This window comes from Neoarius graeffei, chromosome 25, assembly GCF_027579695.1.
Source record: "Neoarius graeffei isolate fNeoGra1 chromosome 25, fNeoGra1.pri, whole genome shotgun sequence".
NCBI lineage: Eukaryota > Metazoa > Chordata > Actinopteri > Siluriformes > Ariidae > Neoarius > Neoarius graeffei.
This window is the reverse complement of record NC_083593.1, coordinates 45,659,282-45,676,214: the sequence shown is the minus strand read 5'-3', so window position 1 is coordinate 45,676,214 and position 16,933 is coordinate 45,659,282. Positions and strand designations below refer to the sequence as shown.

The 16,933-nt window shown below is 43.1% G+C and overlaps 1 protein-coding gene across 2 annotated transcripts in view; it reads right to left on the bottom strand.

Moving 5' to 3' along the window:
• vldlr (very low density lipoprotein receptor) overlaps positions 1–15,131 on the bottom strand; it is a 43,620-nt gene extending 28,489 nt beyond the window's left edge. The window contains exons 1-2 of one of the 2 annotated variants that reach the window (XM_060908256.1): positions 14,739–15,131; positions 607–726 (exon numbers count right to left, since the gene is read on the bottom strand). In XM_060908256.1, the coding sequence (XP_060764239.1) occupies positions 607–726; positions 14,739–14,799 (181 nt within the window). In that variant the 5' untranslated portion in view covers positions 14,800–15,131. The remainder of the gene's footprint in view (positions 1–606; positions 727–14,738) is intronic. The other variant, XM_060908255.1, reaches the window with a different exon arrangement.
• Between the last annotated feature and the right edge of the window lie 1,802 nt (positions 15,132–16,933).

Genomic DNA, 16,933 nt, shown 5'->3' with positions numbered 1-16,933 from the left:
GTGGTGGGCTTTCCCCGTTTGCGCAAGGCATTGTGGGATACAAATTTGAAACAGGAGAGAAAAATGGAGGACGCGAGTGTGTGAATGAAACGTGAAAGACCGACTACAGTAACAGAACGTGAGAAAAGACGTCATGTTGCGAAGGAAAGGAAACGCAGGACCAAACTAATAGATATCGGTTGCCAGCGAGCACCTCGGTGTGATCAGCTGTTCGTTTAGCAACAGAATGATGGAACTGTCCGTGCATGCTCAAAGGTAAACCTGTAGATGGCAGTAATGCAACACTGGATGCCAGCTGTCATAAAACCCGAAAGAAAAGGAAGGTAAACCCACGCACATGCACACGGACTTCCTGTCTGCTTGATTGCAAGAAGTGAGTGATTTCATGCACATTATTTGCTCAGGAATTCCTTGAATTAAATAACTTCCCAGCCACAGAATGGCCTGTTTTTTTTTTTTTTTTAATAGATTACAGAAATGAACATGTATGACAATGACCAAGTTTCAGAGGGAACTAAATTTCAGAGATTCTGAAATCGAAAGGCCGTCTAGCTTTAAGCACTAGAATGAACATGTGTTCATACACCCACAGACACAATGACTCACCACAAGTGTTCTCATCACTCCCGTCAGTGCAGTCCACGTCACCGTCACACTGCCACACGGATGGGATGCAGCGGCCATTCCCACACTGGAACTGTGACGGCTCACATTCTATTCGCGAGCCTGGCGAGAAGAAAAGGACAAGGCAAAAGTGGCAGACCGTTACTCCGCTGGTTAAAAAGAAAGGCAAAATTGCTGTACTAATAGTATTTTGAATAATGCATTCTATTAACAGATAAGTTCTAAACAGATACAATCAGAAGGTGCACTATTCAGATAAAAAAAAAAAAAAAAAAAAAAAAAAAAAAAAACCCTTTCCAGAAACATCCACATGGCACCTGGTTGAGATTAGAGGTGTGTATCAGGTTGCTCGAATGGGCTCCCCCCTTTTCATGTAGGCAAACAGTCAGATATGAAGCTCGTGGTTTGTTTAAAAAAAAAACCTATCCACTAGGGGGTGTGCAAAATAATCGTCATGACAATGCATCGCGATACTAACTTTCACGATATACTGCATCGATTCTTGACGCCAAATATTAATTTTAAAAAATGAATAAATAAAATTGTATGAATGGTTGGCGAACATCAGCCAAAAACAAGTAGAATACAACTTCCAGTCCTGTAGATGTCGCCGTGGAGTTTTTGACACCTGCTGCCTTCATGCCAGTGGCATTTCTGGCGGCGGGCTACTGCAACCGACATTCTACACAGACATCACATGCGACTGTGACTCTGTTTACAAATCCCAACATGGAAGAAACCGAAAAGATTCGTCCGCCTCCGTCAAATTTTAAAGCTGATGTTTGGGCACATTTCGGCTTCAAGAACACAGAGGGTAAAAATGAAATTGACATGACAGACGCAATTTGCAGATACTGTAACACGAAGTATTGTGGGAACACAACAAACTTAAGAGCACACGTGCAGAGGCGCCATCCAGAAAAACTGGAACAGCAGCAAGCACCGCAACCCATGACGAGACAAACGACCATTGATGGCAAACTTGCACCTTCATCTGCACGTGCCAAAAAAAAAAAAATAATAATAATAATCACCGAGTCGATTGCTGAGTTTATTTGCCAGGATTTACGGCCGTACAGCGTGGTTGAGAACAGTGGGTTCAGAAATATGATAAACATACTCGAGCCTCGCTATGTGATCCCGAGCCGAAAACAATTTACAGAGGTAATGGTCCCAGACATGTACAAAGAGATAAAGCTACAAGTTAAAAAAAAAAATCCCTTGCCTCCGCAGAAAGCGTTGCCCTCACATTACCACTTGTTCATTTGGTTTTTGTGAGTGGACACTGGACACATGCAATTGATGCATTTTGATGCAGTGGATGTTTACAGTCTTATTTTTAGTTTTATAAATCCTTTGCACTTTTTTTCCTCTCAGTGTGTCCTCTGATGTTTGTGAAAGGGTATTGTTTGTTATAATGGCAGCTACCTCCAAAATGGGATATATCAGAAGTTTGAATGTTTTCAATTCACTGGTTTAAAGGACCACTGAGGCCAATTAACAGCACTGATCAGCCTTATTTTATTAGTTTTAGTAATTATGCTCCATTTTTTTTTTTACATTTTTCACTGAAGTATGTTGAATATATCGCAATGCATCGCAATAATTCAAGAATCGTGATAGTATCGCACCGTGGCATGCGAATCGTGACTTCTTTGCCAATACCCACCCCTACTATCCACAAACAATGGATTTACAGCATTCATTTGCCCTTCGAAGCTGCCAGGTCAGGGCTACAGGGGTTTAAAATTAGGCTAAAGTGTTAGACATTGGGAAATACAACCAAATATTTATTAGAAATGTCACAGGCAGGTAGAGAATTTTTCAAGATTGTTAATCTTGAAAAACTCTCGGGGGGGGGGGGGACGACGACACTAAGTACGACATGAACGTTTTCAAAAAGGTTTCTTGCTGAAGTTAAGGAGGAAAGATACATAACAGTCATCCCCTCTAAAGAGCTAGACAGCTTACTATGTAGTTCTATATACAAGCAAGGGGGGAAAAAAAAAAAAAGGAAATTTAGACTACGAACTGGACAGCGTCTTCCTTTTCATGAAGTATTCAACACTACCTTGACAACAGAAAGGTAAACATCCTGAAAAATGAAGTCCAGGGAAGTCCTGAAGTCCAAGCGCAGAGACCTCAAAAAATTGAAAAGGCAACAAACCAAATGCCACAGAAGTCTTGACGGGTGGAGATACTGATCGCATTTTTAAAAACAATTTTATTAAAAAGTGGTTAAAAATAAAATTCACTTTTCACTGAAGAAACCTTTGTCACATGCACACTTCAAGCACAGTGAGAGTCATCCTCCTTATTTAACCCATCTGAAGCAGTGAATACACGCGCACTCTGGTGGGGTTTACATTAGACCGTATCAGCGGGTCATCAGATTAACGTTTTTAAAACGATTAGCGTGCACACAGCAACACCAATACACGATTCGCGTGCACACAGCAACACCAATACACGGATATGCTCGGCTCCGCAGGCATCCTGCGCTCCAAATCACTCCGCCCTGAACAGCGAGTGCCCTCTGGAGGGTGCGCACTCCGGCCCTGCACAGCTCACAGAGCGCGCGAGTGAAGCGCACGAGCAGTGATTCGGGACTGAGCCGCTGTGTGTGTGATCCCAGTGCATATCACTTACCACTTGCAAGTGGAAGGATGGCAAGCCTAAAGACAATCATAACTACACAATGGGCAGTATTTGCATCAGTATTTGCAGTATTTTCATACTTTTATACTCTTTAATGAAAGGTGATACAAGGCGGAAGTCCACGCCGTTTTTCAGCAGTCGCGTCACATGACCAACGCCAGCGAATCAGGAAGGTGGATGTCACAGTGACGTTGTCCAATGACGACGCCAGCTAGAGCTCAGCACAGCGTATCCGCGTATTCTCAATGTTTACACAGCACCGGAGCGGACACGATCTAGATTGAATACGTGGACCCTGGCGGATTCCCGTTTCCCGGCGTTTTAATGTAAACGGACAGTGCATCCGCGAAGAAAACGAGACCGATACGGTCTAATGTAAACTTGGCCTCAGAGCAGTGGGCAGCCACACTACAGCACCCAGGGGTCAAGTACCTTGCTCAAGGGCACTTCAGCCCCCCACATTAACCTAACTGCCTGTCTTTGAACCATGGGGGAAACTGGAGCACCCGGAGGAAACCCACGCAGACAGGGAGAACATGCAAACTCCACACAGAAAGGGCCCCTGTTGGCCACTGGGCTTGAACCCAGAAACTCCTTGTTGTGAGGCAACTGCACCACCGTGCCGCCCACTATTCAGTCGTGTCGCTCTTTTTTTTAAATTAACAATTCAGAGCAAAATCAAAACCGCAGAAGCGAGGGAAACGGGTCTGGACTGGATTCAAAAATCCCCCATCTGTCCAGTCACATAACTTTTCCACAGGTCTGTACAGGTCATATGATAAAGCTTTAAATTACATCAGATAGAGTCATTGCATTACTCATTTATGATGTACACAGCACCAAGACTCACAGCTTTAACATTTTAAAAACATCATTTGCATTGGTGCTTCAGGATCACATGAATATCTGTCAAGTATCTTAAAATGGTGTTTACCAGGACATACCAATCCAGCTGCATTAATCCTAAAGTGATCTGTTATCCCTGACCAAACAACTGGATAAAGTGGGTGAAGACTAGACGTATACCTTAACAGCTACACAAGCACACAGCTTCCCCCATGTGAATGCCTGCACGCTTGGCAGCATTCAATGTGTGTTTACGTAGCTCTGATCTGCTCATTAAAGTCTTACGATTACAGTAGTGCGCTTCTATGTAGGAAAGAAGAACCAACAACTAGGGTATCTGAATCTCAAACACCTGGGGCAAAGAGGAGAGAAAAAAAAAAAAATTCAGGAACCTTGTGGCTAACCTACAAAGGTTATACATTTCTGTAAAACAGGGACACGGGTTCAAGTCCAACAGACCGACATCCTGAGAGCCACAACACTGCAGAATTTAAAACTCTGGCTCATTTCACACCCCGGATTCAACTAATGAACCAAACACCTTCATGAAGATCTCTTCAGGCACATGGGCCTTCAGGAGACAAGTTCAGTCTCATGCCAGACTATGCTAAAATCAGGTGACTACTAGAGCAGAGCTACAAAGACGTGTTAAAGCAGTGCACTGGAAACAGCAGCTGTCCACAGCTGGCCAGCCTGCATTCACCAACCCTACATCCGCTCCTAGGAAACAATGCAACACTCATAATGTGTGACATGTTTGGACCAATCAGGTGACACAGAAGCCCCTGATCAGTTTGGCTCATGCAGCAGGCAGCTGGCACTGCCAGTCAGAGCAAAACCTCAACTGAACTCCTGTTTTTTTTAAAAAAAAAAAAAAAAAAAGGAAATGGCTGGATCCAGTAAACAAATTTCAGGGCTTTGTTTATGCACACAATAAGAAGGAAAGACAAAATCTTATGTTACAGTGGGGGGAAAATCCTGAAATATTTTAGTTGATGCACCTCCTGGAAATCTGCATGTGTTCTACTGAAAATCAGAAATGCATTTAAAAGGGTTCCCCTCTTGGAGAATCAGGACTCCAGAGACAGCAACTTCATTACTTTATAGGACATTAATAAAAAATATAACCATTACTACAAAGATCACTTCCATGCTCTTATTCAATCAGTCATTCATACTCAATAACCACTACCAAGTCAAGTTTTTGTATAATGCTTTTAACAAGACATTGTCGCAAAGCAGCTTTACAGAATTTCAATGACTTTAAAACATGAGCTAATTTTATCCCTAATCTATCCCAATGAGCAAGCCTGTGGCGATGGTGGCAAGGAAAGACTCCCTCCGACAAGAAGAAACCTCAAGAGGAACCAGACTCAAAAGGGAACCCATCCTCATTTGGGTGAGAACAGACAATGTGAGAACATTAACAGTTTTAACATGAAGTCAGTTTTGTTGATGTTATAACTTCATTGATGGAAACTTGCATGCAAAACTGTTCATGACAACTGCAGTCCTAAAGTTAGCAAGTCAACTGTCATCCTCAGCCATAAAAGCATTACTGTAAGCGTCCAGAGCATCTTCCAAGTGTGACTTTCAACTGTCCATATGTGAAGAGACTCCAAACCGATGTAGGGCATCAGGATGGATCAGGCAGGTCTGAGGAGCAGAAGAGGTCAATCTCAGGATTGACATGTAACTCAGAGGGACATACGGGGGGGTGGTCAGGGTCATGTTGGATCTATCCCAGGAACAGGGTGGGATCAGCACACACCAGGTTGAGATGCCAGTTCACTGCACAGCACTCGCTCACCAAGGGCAACCAATTCACTGTCACCAATTCACCTACCACTGGGACAAATCTGGGGAATCCAATGGAAACCTCAGGGTCTTGTACTCAAACTGGGAATCCTGTTGCTGTGAGGATGTGCCACCCTCCTCACCTAAACGATGAGCCATAATATCAAGTGAAGAACCACAGTAACTAGATTTACTCAAAGTGCCTAATAATTACCTGAAGGCTAGAAATTGTCATGTGAAAAGCAGAAACACTAAATTCTCCCCCACTGGTAATACACTGTCAGAGGAAGGTCTGCATGCCAAGTTTTTCCTGACTGCCTCTACAAATGTATGATGCTGGGTACAAAATGCAAGCCTTAACCCACTATAGAGTGCACAATAAGTTGAGATATTGGATTCCTACATCCTACAATATCTGAAACCGGTATCTTTTGAACCCCAGAATGGGCATACATTACCTGCAAAATGGGTCAGACACACTGCAAGCAACTTGTATACTTCACTTTCCTGGGATTTATTAAATTTTAAATCTTAAATGTGCATTTACAAATGCAAATAGTTGCCCAATTCTTGTCTTTTGTCTTGTACCTTCTGTTTTGAGGATCAGAGTTCATAAACTATGATTAAAACAAGCAAGATGTGAATTTTCTTTAAAAATGACCTGCATCCCCTCCATGTTACTCCAGTACAGGTGTCAGATAAGACGATAACATTAAGACACCGTGTACCTTTTAGAAGGTTGCAACATTGTGGAGGCACCATAGCACATCCTTGGAGCTCAAAACAGATATGATGTGCTCAGTTCGACCCAAGGCCCAAGATATAACTTGAAGAAACGGCAAAGCAAACAGTATGACAGGCTACAACAATCAGGGAAACCAAAACTTCTTAAACTTTCAAAAGAACCATTTCCTCTACATTTTATTTTCCCAATATTTACTCGGAATCATCCATTTTCAATCATAACTGTTCACATTAGCAGTAATTAAAACCCTTTATTCTCAAAACCTCCAAATCACACCAAGGTCATAGAACATTTATTGTATGTAGAACAAGAGGGACACTTCAGACAGAGAAAATTCACAACAGATCAACATTTTCTCCATTTCTAGCCACCAGTGTGAAATCACACACAACTGAAATTGCATTCTAGAATGCAACACACCATGATGTGACATCTATCTATTTTTTACCACCAAGTATTGCTATGCTCCTAGGAGAAACTCAATATGACTGTTTTTAGAACTTAAAAAAAAAAATTTGCTAACAACTTTTGGTCAGCCAGTCAGTAATACCACATAGCATCACAATACTGCTAATATCCATGTCAAACTACAGTCCTAAAGCTCCACGACCATAGAGATTGCTTCCCCCCCTTTTATAGTACCAAAATTAACCTATAAAGGTCTTGGGAAAACAGCTGACAATTTGAACAGGGGCGTTAAATGAGGCAGAATGCTAAAATTCAACAGCGTGATGTACCTTTAGCTACCTCCTGATCAACATGAACATGCATCCTTTGATGCAAGCTTAAAGTAAACCAAGCAACATTCACTCTAATGGAAGAGGTGGAAATGCATATTTTATATTTGTACATCTCCACACACAAGCGCAAAGGGAGTTGGGTCCAATTTACATCATTCTTCCACTTCAAAATCACATCAATTATCCATGACCATTGTTTATTTAGTGTTCGTTTAGCACTGATTATTCAGATCAACAGGCCTACCAGTCGTGTGAGACCATTACAAAATAAACCACCAAAGTAACAGCATTAGAAAACAGAACAAGTTATTTCAAATATTAAAAAAAGTATAAGCCTGGGGCGGCATGGTGTAGTGGTTAGCGCTGTCGCCTCACAGCAAGAAGGTCCTGGGTTCGAGCCCCGGGGCCGGCGAGGGCCTTTCTGTGTGGAGTTTGCATGTTCTCCCCGTGTCCGCGTGGGTTTCCTCCGGGTGCTCCGGTTTCCCCCACAGTCCAAAGACATGCAGGTTAGGTTAACTGGTGACTCTAAATTGACCGTAGGTGTGAATGTGAATGGTTGTCTGTGTCTATGTGTTGGCCCTGTGATGACCTGGCGACTTGTCCAGGGTGTACCCCGCCTTTCGCCCATAGTCAGCTGGGATAGGCTCCAGCTTGCCTGCGACCCTGTAGAAGGATAAAGCGGCTAGAGATAATGAGATGAGATGAGTACAAGCCTGGGTTCAGAATGGCTACACTCCGGAAAGAAAGTGTACTGAACTATACAGTTCATCCATTGTGGTGGTACCCTTATCTCTAGCACCTTTAACATCTTGTACCTGAAATTCCAGATAGCATGTACTATTTATTAAAAAACCCTTAAGGCACATAACGGGACCATAATTAGCTTTTTTTTTTAAAGAAAGTCTTAAAGGAAATATTACATCCAGGTAAAAGCTGCATGTTTAAAAAAGGTACCACCCTAGCAACAAGGAACAGTACAGTTTAGTACCCTTTTCCTGAGTGCAACTTACCAGAGTTCACAGATATAAATACTGAACTGTTCAATTGTTAAAGAAAAGGCTCAACTTTAGTATGGACAGATGTGGTAATTTCAGTAGTTTACTTGATCATATCATGGCCTACATGCATGGCCATATAACTAGCTACAAACAAACCAAGGTCTGGACCTTGGCTGTTTCAGATGAGGTTTTGTTTGCATAAACATACAGTACCAGTCAAAAGTTTGGACACTCCTACTCATTCATAGGTTTTCCTACACTTTGACCATTTTCTACATTGTAGAACAATACTGAAGATATTAAAACTATGAAATAACCAAGATCAACTGTGAGATCCTGCTCACTTACATCCCCCCGCTCTCACTTATCAGAATGCAAGCAATCGAAGGAATTGGACACTTAAAGACTTTGTAAATCCATGCTATATGTTTCGTAAATACATTCAGTCGGTAAACAGGAAGTCGATGTGCGACAGACCTGAACAGTATACAAAGTCTGGAACTCCAAGCTGAAGCTCGGTACCAAGTGCCTATGATGTGGTTGCTGAGAAAAAGGGCGTTTCGAACTGACGGAAATACAGACGGACAGAGGTAAACCAGTATACCCCCCTTCAGCGCAGGGGTATAAATATGGAACGTATATGGAATTGTGTAGTCTACAAAATGGTTTTTCATATTTTAGATTCTTCAAAGTAGCCAGCATTTACCTTGACACTTTGGCATTATCTTAACCAGCTTCATGAGGGAGTCACCTGGAATGCTTTTCAATTAACAGGTGCCTCATCAAAAGAGTTTGCCTTTTTAATGCATTCGAGATCAAACCGTAAACAATAAAAATAGATTAAATAGCCCTATTCTATAACTATTAATCCAGATTGTCAAGAACCAGTCAACCAAGTAAAGATAAACATCCATCATTACTTTGAGATGAATTGACTTGATAAAAAAGAAAAGCCATTGAATTGGGCATGTCCAAACTTGACTGATACTAGATATTCTATTATGCATTTCCCAGCCACTCAAAGAAATAAAAACTGCTGCTCATCCATTTTAGCCAAAATGATGTAGTGACTAGGAAAGTTAACATACACTTTAAAGACTGTAAATATACACAAGACCATGTTTTGTTCAAGTTTCAACCCCCCCAATTTGTACAAAGCCATGAACATCTGTTCTATAATTCACAATAACGAGACAAAATGGACGTCGGATGCAATTTTTGCTTTAAGAACGTTAATGGAGAAGTACAGGGAAGGCTACAGAAAGCTACATTGTGTGTGTTTGTAGACCTGGAAAAGGCATACGATAGAGTGCCGAGAGATGAGTTACGGTATTGTATGAGAAAGTGTGGAGTGAATGAGAAGTATATTAGAGTGGTGCAAGACATGTATGAGAACAATGAAACAGCAGAAGTGTGCAGTTGGAATGACTGAATGGTTCAAGGTGAAGGTGGGACTCCATCAAGGATCTGCTTTGAGTCCTCTCTTGTTTGCCATAGTGATGGATAGCTTGACAGACAAAGTGAGGCAAGAGTCACCATGGAACATGTTTGCAGATGGCATTGTGATATGTGGTGAAAGTAGAAAGGAGGTTGAGTTGGGTTTGGAGAGACTGAAGTATGCATTGAAACTAAGAGGAATGATGGTGAGCAGTAGCAAAACAGAATACATGTGCATCAGTGAGAATGGGGATGAGAGTGTGGTGAAGATGCAAGCAGCAGACGTAAAGAAAGTTGGCGAATTCAAGTACCTGGGGTCAACTGTGCAGGAAAATGGGGGCTGCGATAGTGAGGTGAGAAAAGAGAGTGCAGGCAGGGTGGAGCAGTTGGAGAAGGATTTCAGGAGTCATTTGTGATAGGAAAGTCCCAGCAAAAGTGAAAGGTAAGATGTACAAGACTGTAGTGAGACCAGCTGTGATGTATGGATTGGAGACCGTACCCTTAACGAAGAGACCGGAGGCAAAGCTGAAGGTGGCAGAGTTGAGGATGTTAAGGTTTGCGATGGGAGGTTGGACAGGATAAGGAACAAGCACATCAGAGGGACAGCACATGTGGAGAGCTTGGGGAATTAAGTTAAGAGAGGAGACTGAGATGGTACGGGCACATCCTGAGAAGAAATGCAGAGCATGTGGGAAGGAGAATGTTGAGGATGGAGCTGCCAGGCAAAACAAAAACAAGGAAGGCCAAAGAGGAGATACATGGATGTGGTGAGAAAGGACATGAAAGTGGCAGGTGTGGAAGACAGGAAGCAACGGAGACAAAAGATCCGCTGTGGCGACCCCTAATCAGGAGCAGCCAAAAGAACTAGACAAAATGGACAATGTTAAGTAGTCTAGTATTGCTCTTTAATATGAAATGAGGTGACTTGATTCTGAAAAGTAATAGCACTAAGAAGGTGATCTCTTCAGTTTGGAGATGGTTTAAAAAAAAAAAAGTTTCAGTAAATACAGTCTCTTACAAAAAGACCTCTACCATGTGCTTTAATATAAGGAAATTCAGTGTTATTTTTAATGAAAAAATAAAGTTTTTCCACAGTGATTCTGACTATTTTTGGAGACTGAAATCAACAGGTAACTCAGGCTGCTGAGAACCAGAAATATTGATCTCTTGCATCTTCACTACACTCCAGAACAAAGACTGAAATGTTAGTCAGTCAATTAATGCACTCAGCAATACAGACCTGACTAGTCCTGAAATGTGATGATTATTTTTTAAATTAATAAAATATTGCGCCCATCTTGTGAGCAAAATTAAACACACCTTTCAGGACTTTAGTGGCTCTGTATTAGCCTTAGCTATGGCTTTAAACATGATCCCCTCCTAGAACTGCCACCTTATTGTGGTGGAGGGGTTTGTGTGCCTGAATGATCCTAGGAGCTATGTTGTCGGGGGCATTATGCCCCTGTCAGGGTTTCCCAAGGCAGACAGGTCCTAGGTGACAGGCCAGACCAAGAGCAGTTCACCAAAACCCTTATGGAGAAACCATCAAGGACCATGACGTCGCCCGGTATGGCGCAGCCGGGGCCCCACCCTGGAGCCAGGCCTGGGGGTGGGGCTCGTATGCAAGCGCTTGGTGGCCAGGCCTTTGCCCATGGGGCCCGGCCGGGCTCAGCCCGAAGATGTGATGTGGGCCTGACCTCCTGTGGGTTCACCACCCACAGAGGTAGCAGTAGGGGACTGGTGCAGTGTGGATTGGGTGGCAGTCAAAGGCAGGGGCCTCGACGACCTGATCCCCGGACACAGCGGCTAGCTGTTGGGACATGGAATGTCACATGATGTGATTATTTTTAAAATTAAAATACTGTGCCCATCTTGTGAGCAAAATTAAACACCTTTCAGGACTTTAGTGGCTCTGTAGTAGCCTTAGCTATGGCTTTAACATGTGGTGATTTTTAAATTAATAAAATATTGTGCCCATCTTGTGAGCAAAATTAAACACATCTTTCAGGACTGTAGTGGCTCTGTATTAGCCTTAGCTATGACTTTAACAAAAGGTGATTTTTTAAAAAAAATTAATAAATATTGTGCCCATCTTGTGAGCAAAATTAAACACACCTTTCAAGACTGTAGTGGCTCTGTATTAGCCTTGGTTATGGCTTTAACATGTGATTTTTTTTTTTTAATTAATAATATTGTGCCCATCTTGTGAGCAAAACTAGGCACACCTTTCAGGACTTTAGTGGCTCTGTATTAGCTTTAGCTATGGCTTTAACATGTGATTTAAAAAAAAAAAAATTGAAATAAATAATACCATGCCCATCTTGTGAGCAAAATTAAACACACCTTTCAGGACTGTAGTGGCTCTGTATTAGCCTTAGCTATGACTTTAACAAAAGGTGATTTTTAAAAAAAAATAAATATTGTGCCCATCTTGTGAGCAAAATTAAACACACCTTTCAAGACTGTAGTGGCTCTGTATTAGCTTTAGCTACGGCTTTAACATGTGATTTTTTTTTTTAATTAATAATATTGTGCCCATCTTGTGAGCAAAACTAAACACACCTTTCAGGACTTTAGTGGCTCTGTATTAGCCTTAGCTATGGCTTTAAACATGATCCCCTCCTAGAACTGCCACCTTATTGTGGTGGAGGGGTTTGTGTGCCTGAATGATCCTAGGAGCTATGTTGTCGGGGGCATTATGCCCCTGTCAGGGTTTCCCAAGGCAGACAGGTCCTAGGTGACAGGCCAGACCAAGAGCAGTTCACCAAAACCCTTATGGAGAAACCATCAAGGACCATGACGTCGCCCGGTATGGCGCAGCCGGGGCCCCACCCTGGAGCCAGGCCTGGGGGTGGGGCTCGTATGCAAGCGCTTGGTGGCCAGGCCTTTGCCCATGGGGCCCGGCCGGGCTCAGCCCGAAGATGTGATGTGGGCCTGACCTCCTGTGGGTTCACCACCCACAGAGGTAGCAGTAGGGGACTGGTGCAGTGTGGATTGGGTGGCAGTCGAAGGCAGGGGCCTCGACGACCTGATCCCCGGACACAGCGGCTAGCTGTTGGGACATGGAATGTCACATGATGTGATTATTTTTAAAATTAAAATACTGTGCCCATCTTGTGAGCAAAATTAAACACCTTTCAGGACTTTAGTGGCTCTGTAGTAGCCTTAGCTATGGCTTTAACATGTGGTGATTTTTAAATTAATAAAATATTGTGCCCATCTTGTGAGCAAAATTAAACACATCTTTCAGGACTGTAGTGGCTCTGTATTAGCCTTAGCTATGACTTTAACAAAAGGTGATTTTTTTAAAAAAATTAATAAATATTGTGCCCATCTTGTGAGCAAAATTAAACACACCTTTCAAGACTGTAGTGGCTCTGTATTAGCCTTGGTTATGGCTTTAACATGTGATTTTTTTTTTTTAATTAATAATATTGTGCCCATCTTGTGAGCAAAACTAGGCACACCTTTCAGGACTTTAGTGGCTCTGTATTAGCTTTAGCTATGGCTTTAACATGTGATTTAAAAAAAAAAAATTGAAATAAATAATACCATGCCCATCTTGTGAGCAAAATTAAACACACCTTTCAGGACTGTAGTGGCTCTGTATTAGCCTTAGCTATGACTTTAACAAAAGGTGATTTTTAAAAAAAAATAAATATTGTGCCCATCTTGTGAGCAAAATTAAACACACCTTTCAAGACTGTAGTGGCTCTGTATTAGCTTTAGCTACGGCTTTAACATGTGATTTTTTTTTTTTATTAATAATATTGTGCCCATCTTGTGAGCAAAACTAAACACACCTTTCAGGACTTTAGTGGCTCTGTAGTAGCCTTAGCTATGGCTTTAACATGTGATTTTTTAAAAATTAATAAGATACTGTGCCCATCCTGTGAGCAAAATTAAACACACCTTTTAGGACTTCAGTGGCTCTGTATTAGCCTTAGTTATGGCTTTAACATGTGATTTTTTTTAAATTAATAAAATATTGTGCCCATCTTGTGAGCAAAATTAAACACACCTTTCAAGACTGTAGTGGCTCTGTATTAGCCTTGGTTATGGCTTTAACATGTGATTTTTTTTTTTTAAATTAATAATATTGTGCCCATCTTGTGAGCAAAACTAAGCACACCTTTCAGGACTTTAGTGGCTCTGTATTAGCCTTAGCTATGACTTTAACAAAAGGTGATTTTTTTTTTTTAATTAATAATATTGTGCCCATCTTGTGAGCAAAATTAAACACACCTTTCAAGACTGTAGTGGCTCTGTATTAGCTTTAGCTACGGCTTTAACATGATGTGATTTTTTTTTTTTTTATTAATAATATTGTGCCCATCTTGTGAGCAAAACTAAACACACCTTTCAGAACTTTAGTGGCTCTGTAGTAGCCTTAGCTATGGCTTTATTTGTTAGAGCTCCTAGTCCCTGGGGCGGGTTGAGACACCTGTTTTAAAGGTAATTACGCAACGTGTGTGTAACCTGCGCACACACAGCACAGCCCACACCATCCGCACAGCTCGCCGCCGGCTCGGGCCCAGGGCCAACAGTCAGTCCACAAATCAGCTCCTAGGAGAAAGAGATTAAACCCGAGCGCGTCGTGGGAATGAAGTTGGAGCATGAAATCCAGGGGGTAAAGTCCTTCAGGGTGCATGATGATGATGATGATGATGATGATAATAAAACGTGCAAAGCTGCACGTTGCTACCACTTGAAAGAGGCCCAAGCGACCAATTATACAATAAAGCATCTCAGGACTTGGGCTGCGTTTGAAGTCAACCATGTTGCATCATGCTACATTGACATTATGAATGAATGAATGAGGTAATTTGGACTGGGAACACTCCGAGCACCCAGAATTCGCAAACAAACAAACATTGCGGTTCTATCACTCACCGGCGGTGACGCCGAGCAGCTGGAGGCACAGCGGCAGGAGCAGAAACAACCCCAGGACCATCTCGCGGTTGGATGTCACGCGCTCTCTGGCTCTCGAGCTTGTGCGCGGATACCGCAACGCTCGCGCTCAGCCAGTGCGTGAGAACAAAACGGAGAGCGAGCGCAGCCGCGCGCTTTTATCTCATCCAGGAAGCCGCCGCGTTCACGGACGCCGTGCTCGTGAGCGGCTCGCGCGAGCGCGACTCATCACTTCACAGACAGACAGCGCGAGCGAACCAACACAAACCGCACCGGTGCGCCTGAGCTGATCCCAGGGCGTGTAGACGCTTTTCTCTCTCTCTCTCTCTCTCTCTCCTTCAGCGTGTCATTTTCACGCAGTTAACCCTTTCTCTACCACCACCGACACCATGAATACCCTGTATGAGTGTGTGAACCTGTTTTACATGATTAATTATAATTATAAATAAAAACACCTCATAAATAATGTTTTCTCAAAAAAAAAAAAACACCCCACAAAATGAGTATGATCTTATATATACTATGAAGTAGGAAACCATCTACAGTGCCACCCGGGTCGTGTGGCTCCACCTACCAGCCAGAGCTTTAAACTCAGTGCTGGCCTGATTAATGAGCTACAGTTCACTCTAACTGCAGTACAGTGAAATACAGAACACAATGTGAATTTCATCAAATCCCAAATGTATTTATTACATTTGGGATTTGATGAAATTGAATTTCATCAAATCCTAGATGTATTACTACCTCATCTTGACAGCTGCTAGTTTGTTTATACTGCTTATTTCATGTTTCATGTTTACATGCTATACGTCAAGTGCCCTTGACTGTTTGGTTACTTGAACCAATTTATATATATATATATAATGAGATGAGATGAGATATATATATATATATATATATATATATATATATGAGTGTTGGGGGGCGGCACGGTGGTGTAGTGGTTAGCGCTGTCGCCTCACAGCAAGAAGGTCCGGGTTCGAGCCCTGTGGCCGGCGAGGGCCTTTCTGTGCGGAGTTTGCATGTTCTCCCCGTGTCTGCGTGGGTTTCCTCCGGGTGCTCCGGTTTCCCCCACAGTCCAAAGACATGCAGGTTAGGTTAACTGGTGACTCTAAATTGACCGTAGTGTGAATGTGAGTGTGAATGTTTGTCTGTGTCTATGTGTCAGCCCTGTGATGACCTGGCGACTTGTCCAGGGTGTACCCCGCCTTTCGCCCGTAGTCAGCTGGGATAGGCTCCAGCTTGCCTGCGACCCTGTAGAAGGATAAAGCAGCTAGAGATGATGAGATGAGATGAGTGTTGGGGCGGCACGGTGGTGTAGTGGTTAGCGCTGTCGCCTCACAGCAAGAAGGTCTGGGTTCGAGCCCTGTGGCCGGCGAGGGCCTTTCTGTGCGGAGTTTGCATGTTCTCCCCGTGTCCACGTGGGTTTCCTCCGGGTGCTCCGGTTTCCCCCACAGTCCAAAGACATGCAGGTTAGGTTAACTGGTGACTCTAAATTGACCGTAGGTGTGAATGTGAGTGTGAATGGTTGTCTGTGTCTACGTGTCAGCCCTGTGATGACCTGGCGACTTGTCCAGGGTGTACCCCGCCTTTCGCCCGTAGCCAGCTGGGATAGACTCCAGCTTGCCTGCGACCCTGTAGAAGGATAAAGCGGCTAGAGATAATGAGATGAGATGAGATGAGATGAGATGAGTGTTGGGGCGGCACGGTGGTGTACTGGTTAGCGCTGTCGCCTCACAGCAAGAAGGTCCGGGTTCGAGCCCCGTGGCCGGCGAGGGCCTTTCTGTGCGGAGTTTGCATGTTCTCCCCGTGTCTGCGTGGGTTTCCTCCGGGTGCTCCGGTTTCCCCCACAGTCCAAAGACATGCAGGTTAGGTTAACTGGTGACTCTAAATTGACCGTAGGTGTGAATGTGAGTGTGAATGGTTGTCTGTGTCTATATGTCAGCCCTGTGATGACCTGGCGACTTGTCCAGGGTGTACCCCGCCTTTCACCTGTAGTCAGCTGGGATAGGCTCCAGCTTGCCTGCGATCCTGTACAACAGGATAAAGCGGCTAGAGATAATGAGATGAGATGAGATATATGAGTGTTTAGTCTACGTCTAGTTCATATCTAGAGTGTTTATACTGTTTATATTGTCTGTTTGAGTGTTTAGTCTGTGTGTAGTTCTTATCTAGTG